This window comes from Neofelis nebulosa, chromosome 16 (genome assembly GCF_028018385.1).
Source record: "Neofelis nebulosa isolate mNeoNeb1 chromosome 16, mNeoNeb1.pri, whole genome shotgun sequence".
Lineage (NCBI taxonomy): Eukaryota > Metazoa > Chordata > Mammalia > Carnivora > Felidae > Neofelis > Neofelis nebulosa.
In genome coordinates, this window is record NC_080797.1 from 24,171,785 (window position 1) to 24,187,565 (window position 15,781).

The 15,781-nt window shown below is 41.7% G+C and overlaps 1 protein-coding gene and 1 long non-coding RNA gene across 2 annotated transcripts in view; one reads left to right on the forward strand and one right to left on the reverse strand.

Annotated features, from left to right (window-relative positions):
* Positions 1-4,220, reverse strand: part of MAP2K6 (mitogen-activated protein kinase kinase 6) — a 122,171-nt gene extending 117,951 nt beyond the window's left edge. Inside the window, exon 1 of the mRNA XM_058705620.1 lies at positions 3,927-4,220. Within this exon, the coding sequence (XP_058561603.1) occupies positions 3,927-3,942 (16 nt within the window). The 5' untranslated portion in view covers positions 3,943-4,220. The remainder of the gene's footprint in view (positions 1-3,926) is intronic.
* Positions 4,221-4,324: 104 nt separating this feature from the next.
* Positions 4,325-15,781, forward strand: part of LOC131497377 (uncharacterized) — a 49,665-nt gene continuing 38,208 nt past the window's right edge. The window contains exon 1 of the long non-coding RNA XR_009254930.1: positions 4,325-4,656. This is a non-coding gene — a long non-coding RNA (uncharacterized LOC131497377). The remainder of the gene's footprint in view (positions 4,657-15,781) is intronic.

Here is a 15,781-nt window from a genome sequence, read left to right on the forward strand (position 1 = left end):
AAATTCTCTTTGGCTTGAAATTTCTTTCAATGAGCATATATCATTTTTATAATAATTAGCTATTTTTAAAAGGTGGAATAGAAAACGACAATGGGGAAAAAATCCACTATCTAGAACCTGGAATTCAGTCTGAGAACATAATATACAGAATAACCTACCCACTGGGGCGACCATCATGGCAACCTCATAGTATTGAAAATTAATAAACAAGAAGGTTCTGTTGAAATAAATAAAATAGAACTGAATATTATGAATGCAGAAAAATATTCATTCACTTGGAAATAGTCGCCAGTGTAAGGTAAGTGAAACAAAAGGCAACTAAGTAGATATTAGCTTCATATACATTGTAGCTTTGTTCAGACACCTACACACAGAGTAGGAAAAAAAAGTTCAAAGGGATATATGCCAAAATGTATACCGTGGTCACCTGTGATTATTTTCTTTTTCTTTATTTTCAAAGGTTTCTATAATGAACAAATATTATTTGTGTATTTTTTTCTGTTGGTTTAAAAGTATTCCTTATAGATTCTTTCAGATATTAAAAAAAAAACAACGGAAGGTAGTTCCAATATTACAAATCTCAGCCCTTTTCTTCCATCATTTATTTTCCACCAAGAGACCCCCTCAAAAGCCCTGCAGCTAATATACAGCGTCCTGTGAAATGCTGAATGCCACACCAATACAAAACAAGCTTAGGAAACTCAAGGTAGCTATTCTGATTTTGTGTCCTGAGATGGACGAGGTTATAAAACATACTGGCTCAGATTACAGGCTAAGCATGACAAGTCTGTCTGGTACAACCTAACAAAGGAATTTACACAGAATGAGAAATTTACACATTTCATTTCCCAGGGTGGGATGAATTACAGAAGAAAAGAACCCATAGGAGTGCCTGCCACTCTCCTTCATGCTTCTGAGATTGTGCCTTACGTGCATTTCTCACGACATGATTTACCTATTACTGTCTTAAACTAAGGTAAACTAACATTTTTAAAAGGTGAAAAGAGGGAGAAGTGAGAAAGAGGGTATTTCCAACACAGTCAAACTTTTTGTATATTTTCAGGTGAACTGGGAGATGCCAGACCGCCCGACCTCCCTCTCTCCCTTCCTCCCTGAAATCATCATGGCTTAATAACAATAGTGTCTCTCTCCCGGGTAATGCAGAGGACACATTTTTCCTGTAGCCTGTCTTCCTGTAAAGTGCAGGAATCCCTGCCCTCTCTGGGTGCCCTTCCTGTTCACTTACATTTCAGATTTCCTCAAAAGGCATTCTACCACTTTAATATTTGAAAAAATGTCAGCTCAACCCCAGACAGCTAATATAAACAAGCTGAAAAGCATACCACCTAAAGTTACAACTGTGGAAAACAAAATTTCTTTTTAAGAAATTCTTTCTCGGAATCTGACTGCCGGTAAGGCTGGAAAGAAGCAGCCCAGTTATTCCAGCTCCCAGGGACTCTATAATTCCTTTGCCTCTGCTGTGCCTTAAATTAGAGGTCTGTGAAACCGAATTATAGTGATCTAGAAAGTTCGTAAGGGTCCTTTGAGTTGAACGTGTTGTTAAATTCTTCAATACTCTGAGGTTGTGTCCACCTTTCACTTCTGCCTCCCATTCCATTTGGTTATAGTATTACAAAGCAGTTTGGTATTGCGAAAAATGTCTTGGCCATTCGAGAATACCATGGCTGAATTAGGCCAATTCCACACTTAAAAGTCCAGGCCAAGGCTCCTATACCGCTTCTGAAATGATCGTCCACTTCTATCGATCTTTTTCTTTTTGGACGGGAACCTCACGTTCACACCAGATGCACCTTCCAAAGAGGGCCCGATGCTGGAAACCATGTGGCTAACTAGGAGCCAACCTGAAGAACCACCCGAATCCGATCTACAATGGGCGCTCTCAGAATGGAAGCATGTCATGCTAATACCTTTCATTTTCCCAACTCAGAAACTTGCTCTGCTAGGACAGAGATATCTTAGGAGTGAGCCAAAAAGAAAAAAGAAAAGAAAGAAAAGGAAGGGTAACCTGATTTACTTTGGACCCTAAGGTCCAAAGATAAGATCACCATAATGCCGTCTTCTTCATGAAATCTTCCTATCTCCCAAAGAGATCACTGCCATCTCTAAACTACAACTGGGCCATTTCTTTTCACTATCTATGCAATTATCTTGTAGTATCATGATTTGCATACATGCTTTCTAAATGGTAAGTTCCTTGAAGGAAACAAGTACATTTTAAATATTTTTGTATGCCTCCAAATACTGTGTAATACATATATATATATATATATATATATATATATATATATTTATATTTATATATTACATACACATACGTGAATACACACACACACACACACACACACATTTATACATACATTAACTGAACTGAATGAATGAGTATATACCACATACAAAGTAACTAGATGCCAGCTCCTTAGTACATCAAAGCATGGCATGCCCATTCTAAGCTGTTATTTCTCTGCTCAGGAGATTGTAGGTTTTCCTTCTATTAAGGAACCTCTGTCCTTCATAATGCCAAATCCTAGGTTCTTCAGCACTCTGAGCTTTCCAGATTCCCACTCTCCCCTAATGGTCAAGGAAAACACAGCCCTACTTCGAACTCTTATGAACATAGATCACTTCCTTCTTGGTCTGAGATGTAGGATTCCCATCAGGTAGAATTAAAAGGCGGTTCAACAACTCCAAACACATGGCAGAAAGCTCACAAGACACTTTAATTTCACCAGGTCTTCCCCATGCATGTGGTGTCCGTGGTAGCCTCACTCACCTGTACCTAACTCACCTCCTCCTCCCATACATTCTCATATGGCATATGCTTTCTCTACGGTGAAGAAAGATTTGCTCTGAAACAAGTGACTTAGGGTCCTAGTGGCACCTGCCAGCACCCTCTCGGCTCTCTGATGCCATGTCAGGAATTTTTTAATCCCCTCCCCAATATAACATTAAGCCTGCAAAATACAACTGCATTAAAAAAAAAAAAAATTAAGAAAAAGAAAAAAAAATTTTAAACCACCATAACCCTGAATTTCTGACCTTTTATAGCTGACTAAATAGATGCAGGTACACACTCAAAAGATTTCATTGATTTTCAGTGAAACGGCGCAGTCCCCCCACGTTGGTGTAATGCTTACAAGTACAGTTTTTCTCCCCATATTTTCCCCTGAGATGCAAAGCATCTCTCAAATGGGGAGACATAAAACATGTATGTCCTCACTGCTGCTTCTAAATACTGCGAGCCAATAAGCAGTTGGTGCACGGTGCAAAATCTCAGAAGAGAAAGACCTTCTTGTCTGGGTTGTTGTTTTTTTTTTTTTTTTTTTTTTTTGGTAACATGCTATCATTCACACTTCACCTTTACTTCCTTTAAAAATCAAAAGTTGCTTAATGTTCAAAGCGGTATCAATGGAAATTTAGGTAAAAACTGGCACCGCAACGGTTTATTCCCAAAGGAATATAAGATTACATTAATTTCCTACTAGTTTAACTCAACTTTTACCTTTCATCTTCACCTACAGACTTTTTAAAAGTTTGTATTCCTGTTGCACATAAAATTACTTACAATGTGCGTGCATACTAAAGAATTTTACAATTATATAAAGCACTGCACATTTAGACGCTACCAACCTGCTCTATCTCTCCTGACTGTGCAAAAGGCAAAAAGAGCTCAGTAATCCTAGCAGAAGAATGCAAATAACGTCAATGCACAGCTGAACTGCAAGCCCTGCCTTACAGGAACTCTCTGTGTCTGCAAAAAAAAGACACATACTAAACAGGAAATGCAACTGAGCTGTGGAAAACCTCAAACTTAAAAATGCAATCGCCAGGCGAAAATTGCATCCATGCATTCATAAATGCATGCACAACCCTTTGCATTTTTGCAAGTAATGCAAATAGGCTCTTACCTTTCGACTGAGACATTTTCCCCTTTCCTTTGATGGGGGAGGGGAGCACAAAAGACTTTGCCTTGCTTCTCTTCTGTAGCTAGTTTTGCAACAAAGATGCAAGCTGCAGGCGTGCAATCTTCATGCAAGTGGAGTTTCTCTTGACCGATGCAGCAGATGGACTTTCAGGGAATCAAGATGGAAATGCACACCTTGCAAAACAGACTGGAAAGTGATTTTTCCCCCAGTTGCAACGTTAGGGAAGGCTGTGCTGCAGCTACATGATGGGCCAGGGCTGGCAGCTAAAAGCTCCAAACTTGGAACTGAGTATCTTAGTGCGCAGACGTCCTTCCTGCGAAGGGCGCGGGGGCCGCTGGGTAGTGTAGTTCCGAGCAGAGTCCACGGGGCTCTGATTTAAGGAAACGTGGTCGCTTGGGTCGCCGAGCGAGATGACTGGGTGCGCCCAGATAAACAAGTCAGACACGCTGTCGGTAGTAAAGGATGGGCCCAAAACGGCAGGGCCAAGGCGAAGGAGCATTTTTGTTACCGAAAAGCCCCTGAAGCAATAATTGAAGAACATTAGGTTAGCTGAAAAGCATTTGGCTCGCTGAGAAGGTCGGCTTGGGTGTTTTGTGTTTGCAGGGCAGCACCTGTTGTAATGTCCCTGCCTGTAGACGTTTTACCCCCACACCTCCATTTTTTAAACATTTTTCTCGCATGGAGAATTGGTTGGTGATTTGGCCGGCTAGAGGTAAGATTACCTTTGCAACTGCAGAGAAAATATAAAAGTTGTATTAAGAAATGATCCAGGTCGGTTACTTTCAAGGAACCTGAAAATCAGTGGGGGTGGGCGGGAATGGGAGGGGATAGTTCTCATTTCTTGAAGGGTTAAAGAGGAAGTTCTGCCTTTTATGTGTCACAACTGACTTTATCAAAGTTAAAATGTTTAGATGCTTTTTCTCACCTGGTGGAGGAGGAAAGTCCCCGGTCTACCCGAGAAAGTGGGTGGTAGTCTAAAATTAACCAAACCAGATATCCTGAATTTATTCAACAAAATTAACAAGTATCTGTTGAGCTCCTGGGATGGGCCAGGCACCTCTCTGGGGCCTTGGGTCATCCCTTTGTCCTGTGTTGCTCATGGCTAGGGGGTGGGCATCAACTTGGTAGAGCCACCCCTCTCCCAAGGAAGCCAGAGATGCACAGAATGATTCCATGCAAAGAAGGGAACTGAGGGGAGGGCACATGGGCTGAAATGAGCCCAGGCATCTACTTCCCGGAGTAGACCAGACTCAGAAGTGTGCTTTCAACACGGAGAGGGAGAAGTTGAGGAGTTAAGGCTGCTGAGGCGTGAACCACAGGCAATAAAGAGAGGAGGACAGCCTATTCAGGAGACACTAAGGATACTACGTTGCCTCGTACCATAAAACCTCGGTTTGCCAACATAATTCGTTTTAGAAACGTGCTTGTAATCCAAAGCGCTTGTATGTCCAAGCGAATTTCAAGAACCATTGGCTCAGTTGTGATCACGTGACATCCAGCCTCACTTACTACCGCTATCGCAAGACACTGCTTGTTTTTCAGTTACAATTTATTAGAAATGTTTGCTCATCTGGCAAACACTTCGCAAAACAAGTTGCTCTCAATCCAGAGGTTGACTAGATACAAAAATGGAGGTGGACAGAATTTACAGGTGAGGACCGTCCTGGATGGTAAAGGCAGGCCTAGAGGTTTGGACTTTATCTGACAGATGCTTGGGAGGCTGTGAAAGGGTTTTAAACAGGGGCGTAACTGAATGAAAGCATTGTTTTAAGAAGGTAAATTTGCGCTCCGCAATCGCTGTTGGGTTGAAACTGGGAGAGTCTAGAGATAGGGCGGATCAGTAGTGGGAAATAAACAAGGGTACTTTGAGAGAGGATTCAGCTAGATTTGATGAGTGCTAATGAAAACTATTGCAGCTGTGTTCGGAATTCTAGGAAGCCAGGGCCTTCTGAGTAATGGATGAATCAGAGAGAAGGCCACCATGTTTAAGCTACAAGCCAGCAAATCAACTCTTAGAATACGCAATAGGTGATGCAACGAACATTAGTTTCCCTAAGTTGATTTCCTGTCCTGACATTATTGAGAATTCGTCCAGGTCACTTCATGTTCCTATTAGCTCCTGTCCCTAAGACAAAGGGATCTTCTGTCCCATGAGCAACAGCAGATTCAGGGACTTACTAGCTCACTATCATTCATTGTCCTTCTAGGCGAATCCTTACTCTCCCTTCCTCTCTTCCTTGCACACATAATTTGGGCACCGCGTGGCACTGGCATTTTTGCTTCCTACGTCTCCTGTAACCAAGAGGCATGTGAGTGTGCAGATCCATTTCAATGCATCCAGTTCACCTTTGCAATCATGAATGGAGTACCTGCCATGTGCCAGGCCCTGGGACAGCTACTGGACAGAGAGCGGCCCATAAACTGGCTGAGCCACATGTTTAAAAATACCAAAACGGGGGCGGCTGGCTGGCTCAGTTGGTAGATCATGCGGCTCTTGATCTTGGGGTGGTGAGTTCAAGCCCTACATTGGACTTCACTTCAGAAATAAATAACTGACTTTACTTAGAAATAAATAAATAAAAACTAATTAATTTTTTAAAATAGCAAAATGTATCATTTTTTTTTTTTTCTTTCTGGGGAAACATACATTTTGAATTTCCGTGGGGAACTCAGCCTGTCTTTGAAGGCTTCGATTCCAGAAGGAAAAGTTCTTCTTGCCTGGGTGGTCAAAGCTTTCCTCTGCCCATAGTCCTGGGTGGCGGAAGACGTGGTACATCTGTACAGTCGTGGGCCTTTCCTCTTTTCGCCAGTCTGTGGCAGTGCTCCTAGGAAGGGAATCCCTCTCATGGCGGCATGAGGAAGTGAAAGCAAAATCTGGCACGTTGTTCGTTTATTAGTGCATTAGCTGTTTATCTTGAGGTGGTCTCTACTTCCGATGTTTCTAAAATAGCAAATGTGTTGCCTTCTCCCCCAGCTTCTAGTTACCATCAACACAACGGCACACTCCTTGACGTGGTATAATTGGCTCCTTGAGACCTGTCCCCTGCTTACCTTCCGGCTTCATTTCTCCCCCCCGATGTTGATGCTATAGTCAGAAGCCGGGTTCGTCTGTCCTTTCTTTAGAGACACTGATCCCTCTGCCTGGAAAGCCTTTTTTCCATTCGCGACCTAGCTTGAAAAATCAGCTTAGCTGGCATTTCCTTTGGGTCCCTTCTGTGACCCGTCACCCGATGACCGCCCTGTGTGAAGGAGGTGCATTCGCTAATTCTGTAGCTCCAAGTACACACCTCTTTCCTGATCTTCATCACGGGGCTGACAGGTGTTCATGTACATCTTGTCTCCTCCAGGAGCCTGAACTCCCAATGATCAGTGACTTATCTCTGCATTCCCAGTGCCGTGTATCTAGCATATAATAGGCACTCAAAGGCATACTCAAATAATGAATGCAATAAATTGGGGAAGGACTTGTCATCCTGGACAGCCTGGAATAACCAGATTCCAAGGATAATAACACCTGTGGGGGGTACTGGAACACCTGGGAAAAGCCAAATGCTGTCAGGCCAGAGGTGTGATTCTTGGAAGGATGCCCCTAGGCTAAGTCAAACTGGCTCTGAAAGAATTATTCTAGAAGAATACGCAGGGTGGAGAAAGTGGTGGGGATAGGGTGTCTCAACCGGAGGTGATTTTGCCCCCACCCCCACCCCCACCATCTCCCCACAGCCCAGAGACATTGGGCAATGCCTGGAGAGACATTTTTGGTTGCTACAACCAGGGGTTGAGGGTGGCATCTAGTGGGTAGAGATCAGGGATGCTGGTAGTCCTACTACAAAGCACAGGAAACCTCTCGCAACCAAGAATTATCCAGTCCAAACATCAGTTAGGGCTGAGTTTGAGAAACACTGTTGCATGGTTAACACCTTGAGAAGTTACTGACGTTCTATTTTTAAGCTAATTAAAAATCTCATTAAAGTTAATGAGATTTGGGGCGCCTGGGTGGCTCAGTCGGTTGAGCGTCCAACTTCAGCTCAGGTCATGATCTCACAGTTCGTGGGTTCGAGCCCCGCATCAGGCTCTGTGCTGACCGCTTGCTCAGAGCCTGGAGCCTGCTTCAGATTCTGTGTGTCCTTCCCTCTCTGCCCCTCTCCCGCTCACGCTTTGTCTCACTCTGTTTCTCAAAAATAAATAAATGTAAAAAAAACAAAATTAAAAAAATAAATAAAGTTAATGAGATTTGGTGAGAGTAACTTCTGATGTGAGGAAAACACCAGAATCTAAGAGATGTGGGTTCTAGTCCTGGATGTAGAAAAAGGTAGCTGTGGTTCCTAAGGCAAGTCACTTTACCTTTCTGGACCTCTTCTTGTTCCAGTAACATACAGAGAGTCAGACTAAATTCTAGTTCTAATATCCCGTGACTGTAAACCCAGTTCAGTGTCTGATTAAGACCACCAAAGATTTAAAGGAAGAGAAGTGTGGTCACACATTCTTTTTTTTTTTTTTTTTTACATTGGAATTAAATGTTCATGATCCTCTGTGCCCGCAAGCCAACCAATGACTGTCATGACAATATCCCTTAAGAGATGAGATAAGAAATATTCAAATTACAGTTTGAGATATTGCCTTACAGGTAGCAATTCTCATGTGTATGTGACATTTATTAATGTTTTTCAACAGTGTCTACTAGATGTCAAACATGGGAAAGAAGGTGTCAGAGTTAAACTCTCACTATCTACTTTCCTCGATTCTAGAAAATTACAGGATAAATAGGTACATTATAGATAATGACACATACTGGGGAGAAACGTGGCAGATTAGTTTAAGGAACCGGATGACGTTCTGCACAAGCAACTGTACAATAGCTTGAAGAACAAATTTTCTTTTTACTGCATCAATGTCTCTCAATGAATTATGATTATGGTAGAAATTTTAGAAATCCTGAGGTAGATTCAGCTGACTTCCGGTGCCCTCCCCAATATGGCGCGGCCGTTCCTGTTCAGCCTTATATTCTGCGATTCTTTTGTCTAAGCAATCCGGCCAAAACAGGATTATTCTTATTCTGGCCCCCACCTAAAGTCTTCATTTTTCTAAAGTCTACCCTTCATTCAGGGTCCAAGGTCACCTCCTCTAGGAAGTTGTCCTTGATCACAACCCTCTGACTTAAAAAGAACATCCTCTCCTTTACATTCTTTTTTTTTTTTTAATTTTTTTTTTAACGTTTATTTATTTTTGAGACAGGGAGAGACAGAGCATGAACGGGGGAGGGGCAGAGAGAGAGGGAGACACAGAATCTGAAACAGGCTCCAGGCTCCGAGCCGTCAGCACAGAGCCCCACGCGGGGCTCGAACTCACGGACCGCGGGATCGTGACCCGAGCCGAAGTCGGCGGCTTCACCGACTGAGCCACCCAGCCGCCCCACCTCTCCTTTACATTCTGATAGCACCTGTTAGCTCCTGTGGGCCATAAATCCAATACCATCTTGCAGTAATATTACTCAAGTACCAACCTTATCTCTTCTGCTAAATCTTTGGTTCCCTGAGCGTTCCTAACCTTCTCCCTTGGACAGACCTTACTTGTCTGTATTTGGCCCTTATTCTAGGCTTGGGCGGGGGCAGGTTCATCTTCATCACGTTGCCCCAGATCAAATATATGTCATGCACATAATAAGTGCTCAGTTAATACTTGTTTCTCTGAAGCGTGAATGGATTTATCACATACTGAATGCATTCACCTAAAATGGATTGATTCGCTTATCTTAGCATTCTTTGTTAAGAGTTAAATGCCAGCATAGGGATTCGCTAGGAAGAACAACTTTTATTTAATTATGATGTATATCTATGGGGCGCCTGGGTGGCGCAGTCGGTTAAGCGTCCGACTTAAGCCAGGTCACGATCTCGCGGTCCGTGAGTTCGAGCCCCGCGTCGGGCTCTGGGCTGATGGCTCGGAGCCTGGAGCCTGTTTCGGATTCTGTGTCTCCCTCTCTCTCTGCCCCTCCCCCGTTCGTGCTCTGTCTCTCTCTGTCCCAAAAATAAATAAAAAAACGAAAAAAAAAAAATTATGATGTATATCTAAAAAATGCTTGACTACTACTTCAAGACTCCTATTAAGATTCTAGATTTTCACATTATTATCAACAACCTTTAAAATAACGGTGTGTGACATATCTAATGGAAATGCCAACAGACTGTCCAGAGTCCTCATGAATGCATTCTCACTGAATAAAAAAAATGTACACAGGCCCCTGGGGACTCAGTCGGTGGGGCATCCAACTCTTGATATTGGCTCAGGTCATGATCTCAGAGTCGAAGGATCGATCCTCATCTTGGGATCTGCACTGAGCATGGAGCCTGCTTGAGATTCTCCCTCTGCCTCTCCCTCTGCCTCTCTCTCTCAAAAAAAAGAAAAAAAGCATACCATGACTGTTCAGTATTTCTTAACAATCAAGGAGAATTCTAGAGCTCCAGTGTGATGCCGTTTCAGCCTCACCCCAAAACCGTATTCAGTCTTAGCCAGAAAGAGTAGCATAAACGGACAAAGGATGTTGGTTCTAGGAAAATAAGAACAAAAACAATCCCAGCCTAGTATTAACCCTAAAAGCATGCTCAACACTCCAGGGAGTGTGTTAAAGCACTGGCCAATAGTGAACCGCTTTAAATCATTAGATTATGTAATACAGGGTGCAAAAAATATTTCACATCCTGTTAAGAGAGAAAACCGGAAGCATGTCTAATCCAACATATGCATATACTTTTTCTCTTCTTTCCATCATAATCAAATCAGTCGATCTCATTATCTTTACACACACACACACACACACACACACACACACACACACGCATGCATAATATCTCTGCTCCTGCCCCATTTGGCTTTGGAAAACCTGAACAAGTCCGAGCTCTACAGAAACCAAATAAATGGTTACACTCTATATGTGAGGTTCAAGTTACGCGTAAATTTGGAAATCCTTTGTTGCAACGCTCCTAGTCAATTTCATATTTAATCAGTTATTGACTTGCATTGTATAGTGATTCAAAAAGAACCGCACCTTGGCCCCCCAGATACCCAGATATTTCACTTTGCAACTTCTTCCAGAGAGAATTCCTCCAGAACTTCATGGTTGTACTGCACCATCATTTCCAGCCTTAAAGGAGTGAAGAATCTTGTCATAGCTACCATTTCGCTTGTCAAAGGTAATACATCACAAAGGATCCAAGGTGACTGATGCATGCCCTAGTGACATGAAAGGCGCATATGGGACGTTTATTATATTATAGAGAGCTGGGAGAATTTCTTTACAATGGAGGTTGTCAAATTATGGCTTCCTGCTCCAAATTGATCATGCCTGCTATTTTTGTAAATAAAACTTTATTGGAACACAACTATGCCCATTCAGGTATGTATTGCCTGTGGCTGCTTTTGAACTACAACGGAGTTGAAATAGAGACTATCTGGCCTATAAGACCTACGATACTTCTTCATTCTGGTTCTTAATAAGTATGCAGACCCTGCTTTACAAATTGGTCTTGACTGCATGTTCCTATAAACCCCTGGTACTAAGTAAAGCATTTCCAAAGGTATTCAATTTTTTAGTCACTGTGTACTTGAAGTGTTCCTAATACAAAAATCTTAACTCCACAATTACACTGGGAAGTCCTTGGGAATACCCTTGAATACCCTGGAGGTCCTTGTATAACATAGCAAGCCTGTTCTAAATATTTCTTGATAGGTTGATTAAACTGAGCATTTACTATAAGAATCATGAATCTTGTACCATAAGAAAAAAATCAGCTCTCAGTTTTCCTTGAGTATCTCTGCTTGTCCGTCTATTTTCCTTTTCCTACATATCTCTCGGGATGTTCCAATCCCAGATGTTGAAATACTAGGTTTATGTACTAAAGGAGGATTAAGAACAATCAAAATCTAAAATACAGGCAATGCCAGCTATAAAACATGACACCTCACAAATGTATTTATCCCAGGGACCTGAAAGAAAAAAGAAAAAGGAAAAGAGAAAAGAAATGAAAAAAGAGAAGGGAAGGGAAGGAAAGAAAAGAAGAGCACCCTGGTTTATTATATCCATTTTAAAAAGTCATAGACCTTCATTAAGACTTACAGTTATGGCAAACACAGCAGGTTAAGAAAATGGAAAAAGTAGGGGCGCCTGGGTGGCTTAGTTAAGCCTCCAACTCGTGGTGTCTGCTCAGGTCATGATCTCATGGTTCATGAAATCAAGCCCCACTGTTAGTGCAGAGCCTGCCTGGGATTCTCTCTCTCCCTCCCTCTCTCTGCCCCTCCCCTGCTTGTGTGTTCTGTCTGTCTGTCTCTCTCTCTCTCTCTCTCTCTCTCTCTCTCTCTCTCTCTCAAAATAAATAAATAAACATTTTTTTTTAATTTTTTTTAACGTTTATTTATTTTTGAGACAGAGAGAGACAGAGCATGAATGGGGGAGGGTCAGAGAGAGAGGAAGACACAGAATCTGAAACAGGCTCCAGGCTCTGAGCAGTCAGCACAGAGCCTGACGCGGGGCTTGAACTCATGGACCGTGAGATCATGACCTGAGCCGAAGTCGGACGCTTACCCGACTGAGCCACCCAGGCGCCCCAGTAAACATTTTTTTTTTTTTTTAAAGGCAAAGAAAATGGAAAAAGTACGATCTCTGTTCTGAGAAGCTTAAAATCCTGCGGGTAATGTTCGTAACATTTTTATAATATTTCAAGGTTCACAAGCTCTTTCCACATCCACCATATATCATTTTATCCTCACAGTGATGCTGAAGCGGGTCATCCCGGCATCCCAGTTTATCATCATCAAATCACGTTGCTGCTTTACTGGGACAAGATGGAAAAACATGGGATTTAAAACAGTCTGGGTGCAGGTGTACAACCTTGTCTTCTGATCCCTAGTCCCTTACTTTAGCTACCCAGTCTCATCTTAAGCTAGGTAACTTTTAGTAAATGCCCTAGAAGTTGTACCTTTTTCAGGTTAACAGTCATCTGGTACCATTTTGCCTCATTTTATGTTAGTTGTTCACAGGACAAGCTCAACTCAGGACTCATAAAGTCCACAATAAAGCTGTGTATCTCCTTTACACTCCGTACGTTAGTCAATGCACTGTGACAATTCAGTAAGTCTTCTACTATTTGAGGATGAGTTAGAAATACTGAAGTAGGACATGGGCGCCTGGGTGGCGCAGTCGGTTAAGCGTCCGACTTCAGCCAGGTCACGATCTTGCGGTCCGTGAGTTTGAGCCCCGCGTCAGGCTCTGGGCTGATGGCTCGGAGCCTGGAGCCTGTTTCCGATTCTGTGTCTCCCTCTCTCTCTGACCCTCCCCCGTTCATGCTCTGTCTCTCTCTGTCCCCAAAATAAATAAAAAACGTTGAAAAAAAAAATTAAAAAAAAAAAATACTGAAGTAGGACAAAGTGTTGTGCCCTTCGAGACTCCTTGATATGTTTACATTGATGTTAATAGATGCTTCTGGGCTCTAGTCACAGACCTGAATAATTCAGGTCATACTTATCTGCTGCACTTTGGACAAAACTATAAAACGTTCGGGGAAATATTTTAGAGGAGCGATATATGCAAATTACCGAAAAAGTTCAAAAGTCCACAGACTATTGAGAAGCTCTCTGAACTAGACAGTGATGTAGAAATAATTGTAGATGGTCAACATGCATTTTCTTAAATTGTTTCACTTGGATTAGTGTCCAAAGGAAATGCTTTGTTATTAACAGCACATATGAGTTAAGTTGAAAATACTGCTAATTTTCCTTATTTCCTCTCCTTTGAGATGGTAGACTGATCATTTTGTGTGTGAGCCAAATTCGTAAAAACAGTGGGTTCTATATATTTTTCAAATTAGTATACTTTTAACCAAATAGTGTTTTGTAAGTATTTTGTAATCGTATAGTATTAGAAAGTAGTTATTTGAGAATATAATGAGCGCCTCATGGTATTTTATAGCTTGTGCGTCCTACCATAAAGAGGGTTAAGGTTAACCTCTTTATGATGGAATAAATAACATGAGCCACATGCTCCATGCCTTTTCATGATTCTGAATCCTACAATATAAGGAGTAAAACAGCCAAGATGTACTTGATTGTACCTACCGCCCCTGGAACTGTTTGGAGGTCGATTTTAGAGCTCCTTTCCAGCGGCCTTACTTGACTGACATTGAGGCGGGAAATAAAGAGAACCTAAAAACCTGCCCGTTTGTGAAAGGCACCCAGAAATTTCCATTTCACAGGGCCATATTCATCCTGTTGTTTCTGGATTGTTTTAATCCAAATAAATATCAAAATACATGTATCAAACAGTGTGGGGCATGCTGCCATCTGGCACTGAGTAAATTTTGGAATGCTGGTGAATATCTCAAAGAAAATGGTAGAAAATGTTGGGTATGATTTTCTTAATCTTACTTCCATGCGATTCATGATTTAGGAAGCTCGTTCTACAGGTTTTTAATAGACATTTGGATGATTTTTTTTAATATACCCAGCTAGTGCCTTATGAAAAAATATAATGCTTGGCTCTTAACTTTTAATGACTCATTAATTTTGTGTAAAATAGAGCTTCTCACAGCAGGTGTCTGAAATACACTATGTAGAAAAAATTTTAAGGATTTACGTGTATCGTAACGTGAGTTCTTAGCCCATGTTAATGAGCTGGCAAACCAAAATGCATCTGGGTTTGAAGTTTGGGAAACTGCATTCACAATAAATGCTCCTGACATTATAGGTAGATTCAAGAAAAGAAGCACAATATATTTATGACATCTCGCTGTCTTCTAAGCTAGGATAAAAAATTATTATAATTCGCAGGATGTGAACAAAAAGACACCTCAAATGTGAGGTGCTCCATTTATTCTTGTAACTGGAGGGGTTAAGTCGATTCCGATTTTAGTCTCGTGAGCCAAAGGCACTGTTGCAGTTTATAGACTGAGAACCCCCACTGTCACAAGTATAAGTGACCCGATTTATAGGATGTTGACTTGGGAGCAACACCAAGGTGAGACTATGGTCATCACCAGCTATTTGCTGTTATATTTAAAATGAAGTACCAGAGAAACAAAGGTTTCCAAAATATAGTTAAAATACATTATACCTATTTGGATGCTACCAACATACTAATGCACCTCCCAACTCAGAGACATAAAGCCTGTGTTCTAGAAAGATGTTTCATGATTTCGACCTCAGGTCTTTACATAACCAATAGTCATGGACTATTTTTCAAGGGTAAGGGTGACTCTGAAATATGGAATTTATTGGCTCATCGTGCTCTTCAAGAGTCCTTGTACATCGTATGGTTCACGTGTTCTGTCTCAAACCCACTTTTGGTAACGAATGAACAGATGTGACATGACAAAGTGACTCTAAGGATTCCTGCTGGGTTTTTTTTTTCTCAGCCATTCACATTTAATTCAGGAAGGAAATTTGAATTAGTAAATTAATACCTATCCTACCTGTTTTTAAAAAGCTTATGTTGGGGCACCTGGGTGGCTCAGTCGGTTAAGCGTCTGACTTCGGCTCAGGTCACGATCTCACGGTTCATGAGTTCGAGCCCCGCATTGGGTTCCGTGCTGACAGCTCAGAGCCTGGAGCCTGCTTCGGATTCTGTGTCTCCCTCTCTCTCTGCCCCTCCCCCACTCACGCTCTGTCTCTGTCTCTCAAAAATAAATAAATGTAAAAATAAAAACAAGTTTATGTTAATAGAAGAGTCCAACATGATGAATATTTCTTAAAGTCAAGTGTTCTATTAAAAGCAGGCTAGGTTGGAAAAGGCAGACCAATTCAAAATGATATTATATGGAAATATTTTGTGAGAATTAGTGGAAATGGTCACACCT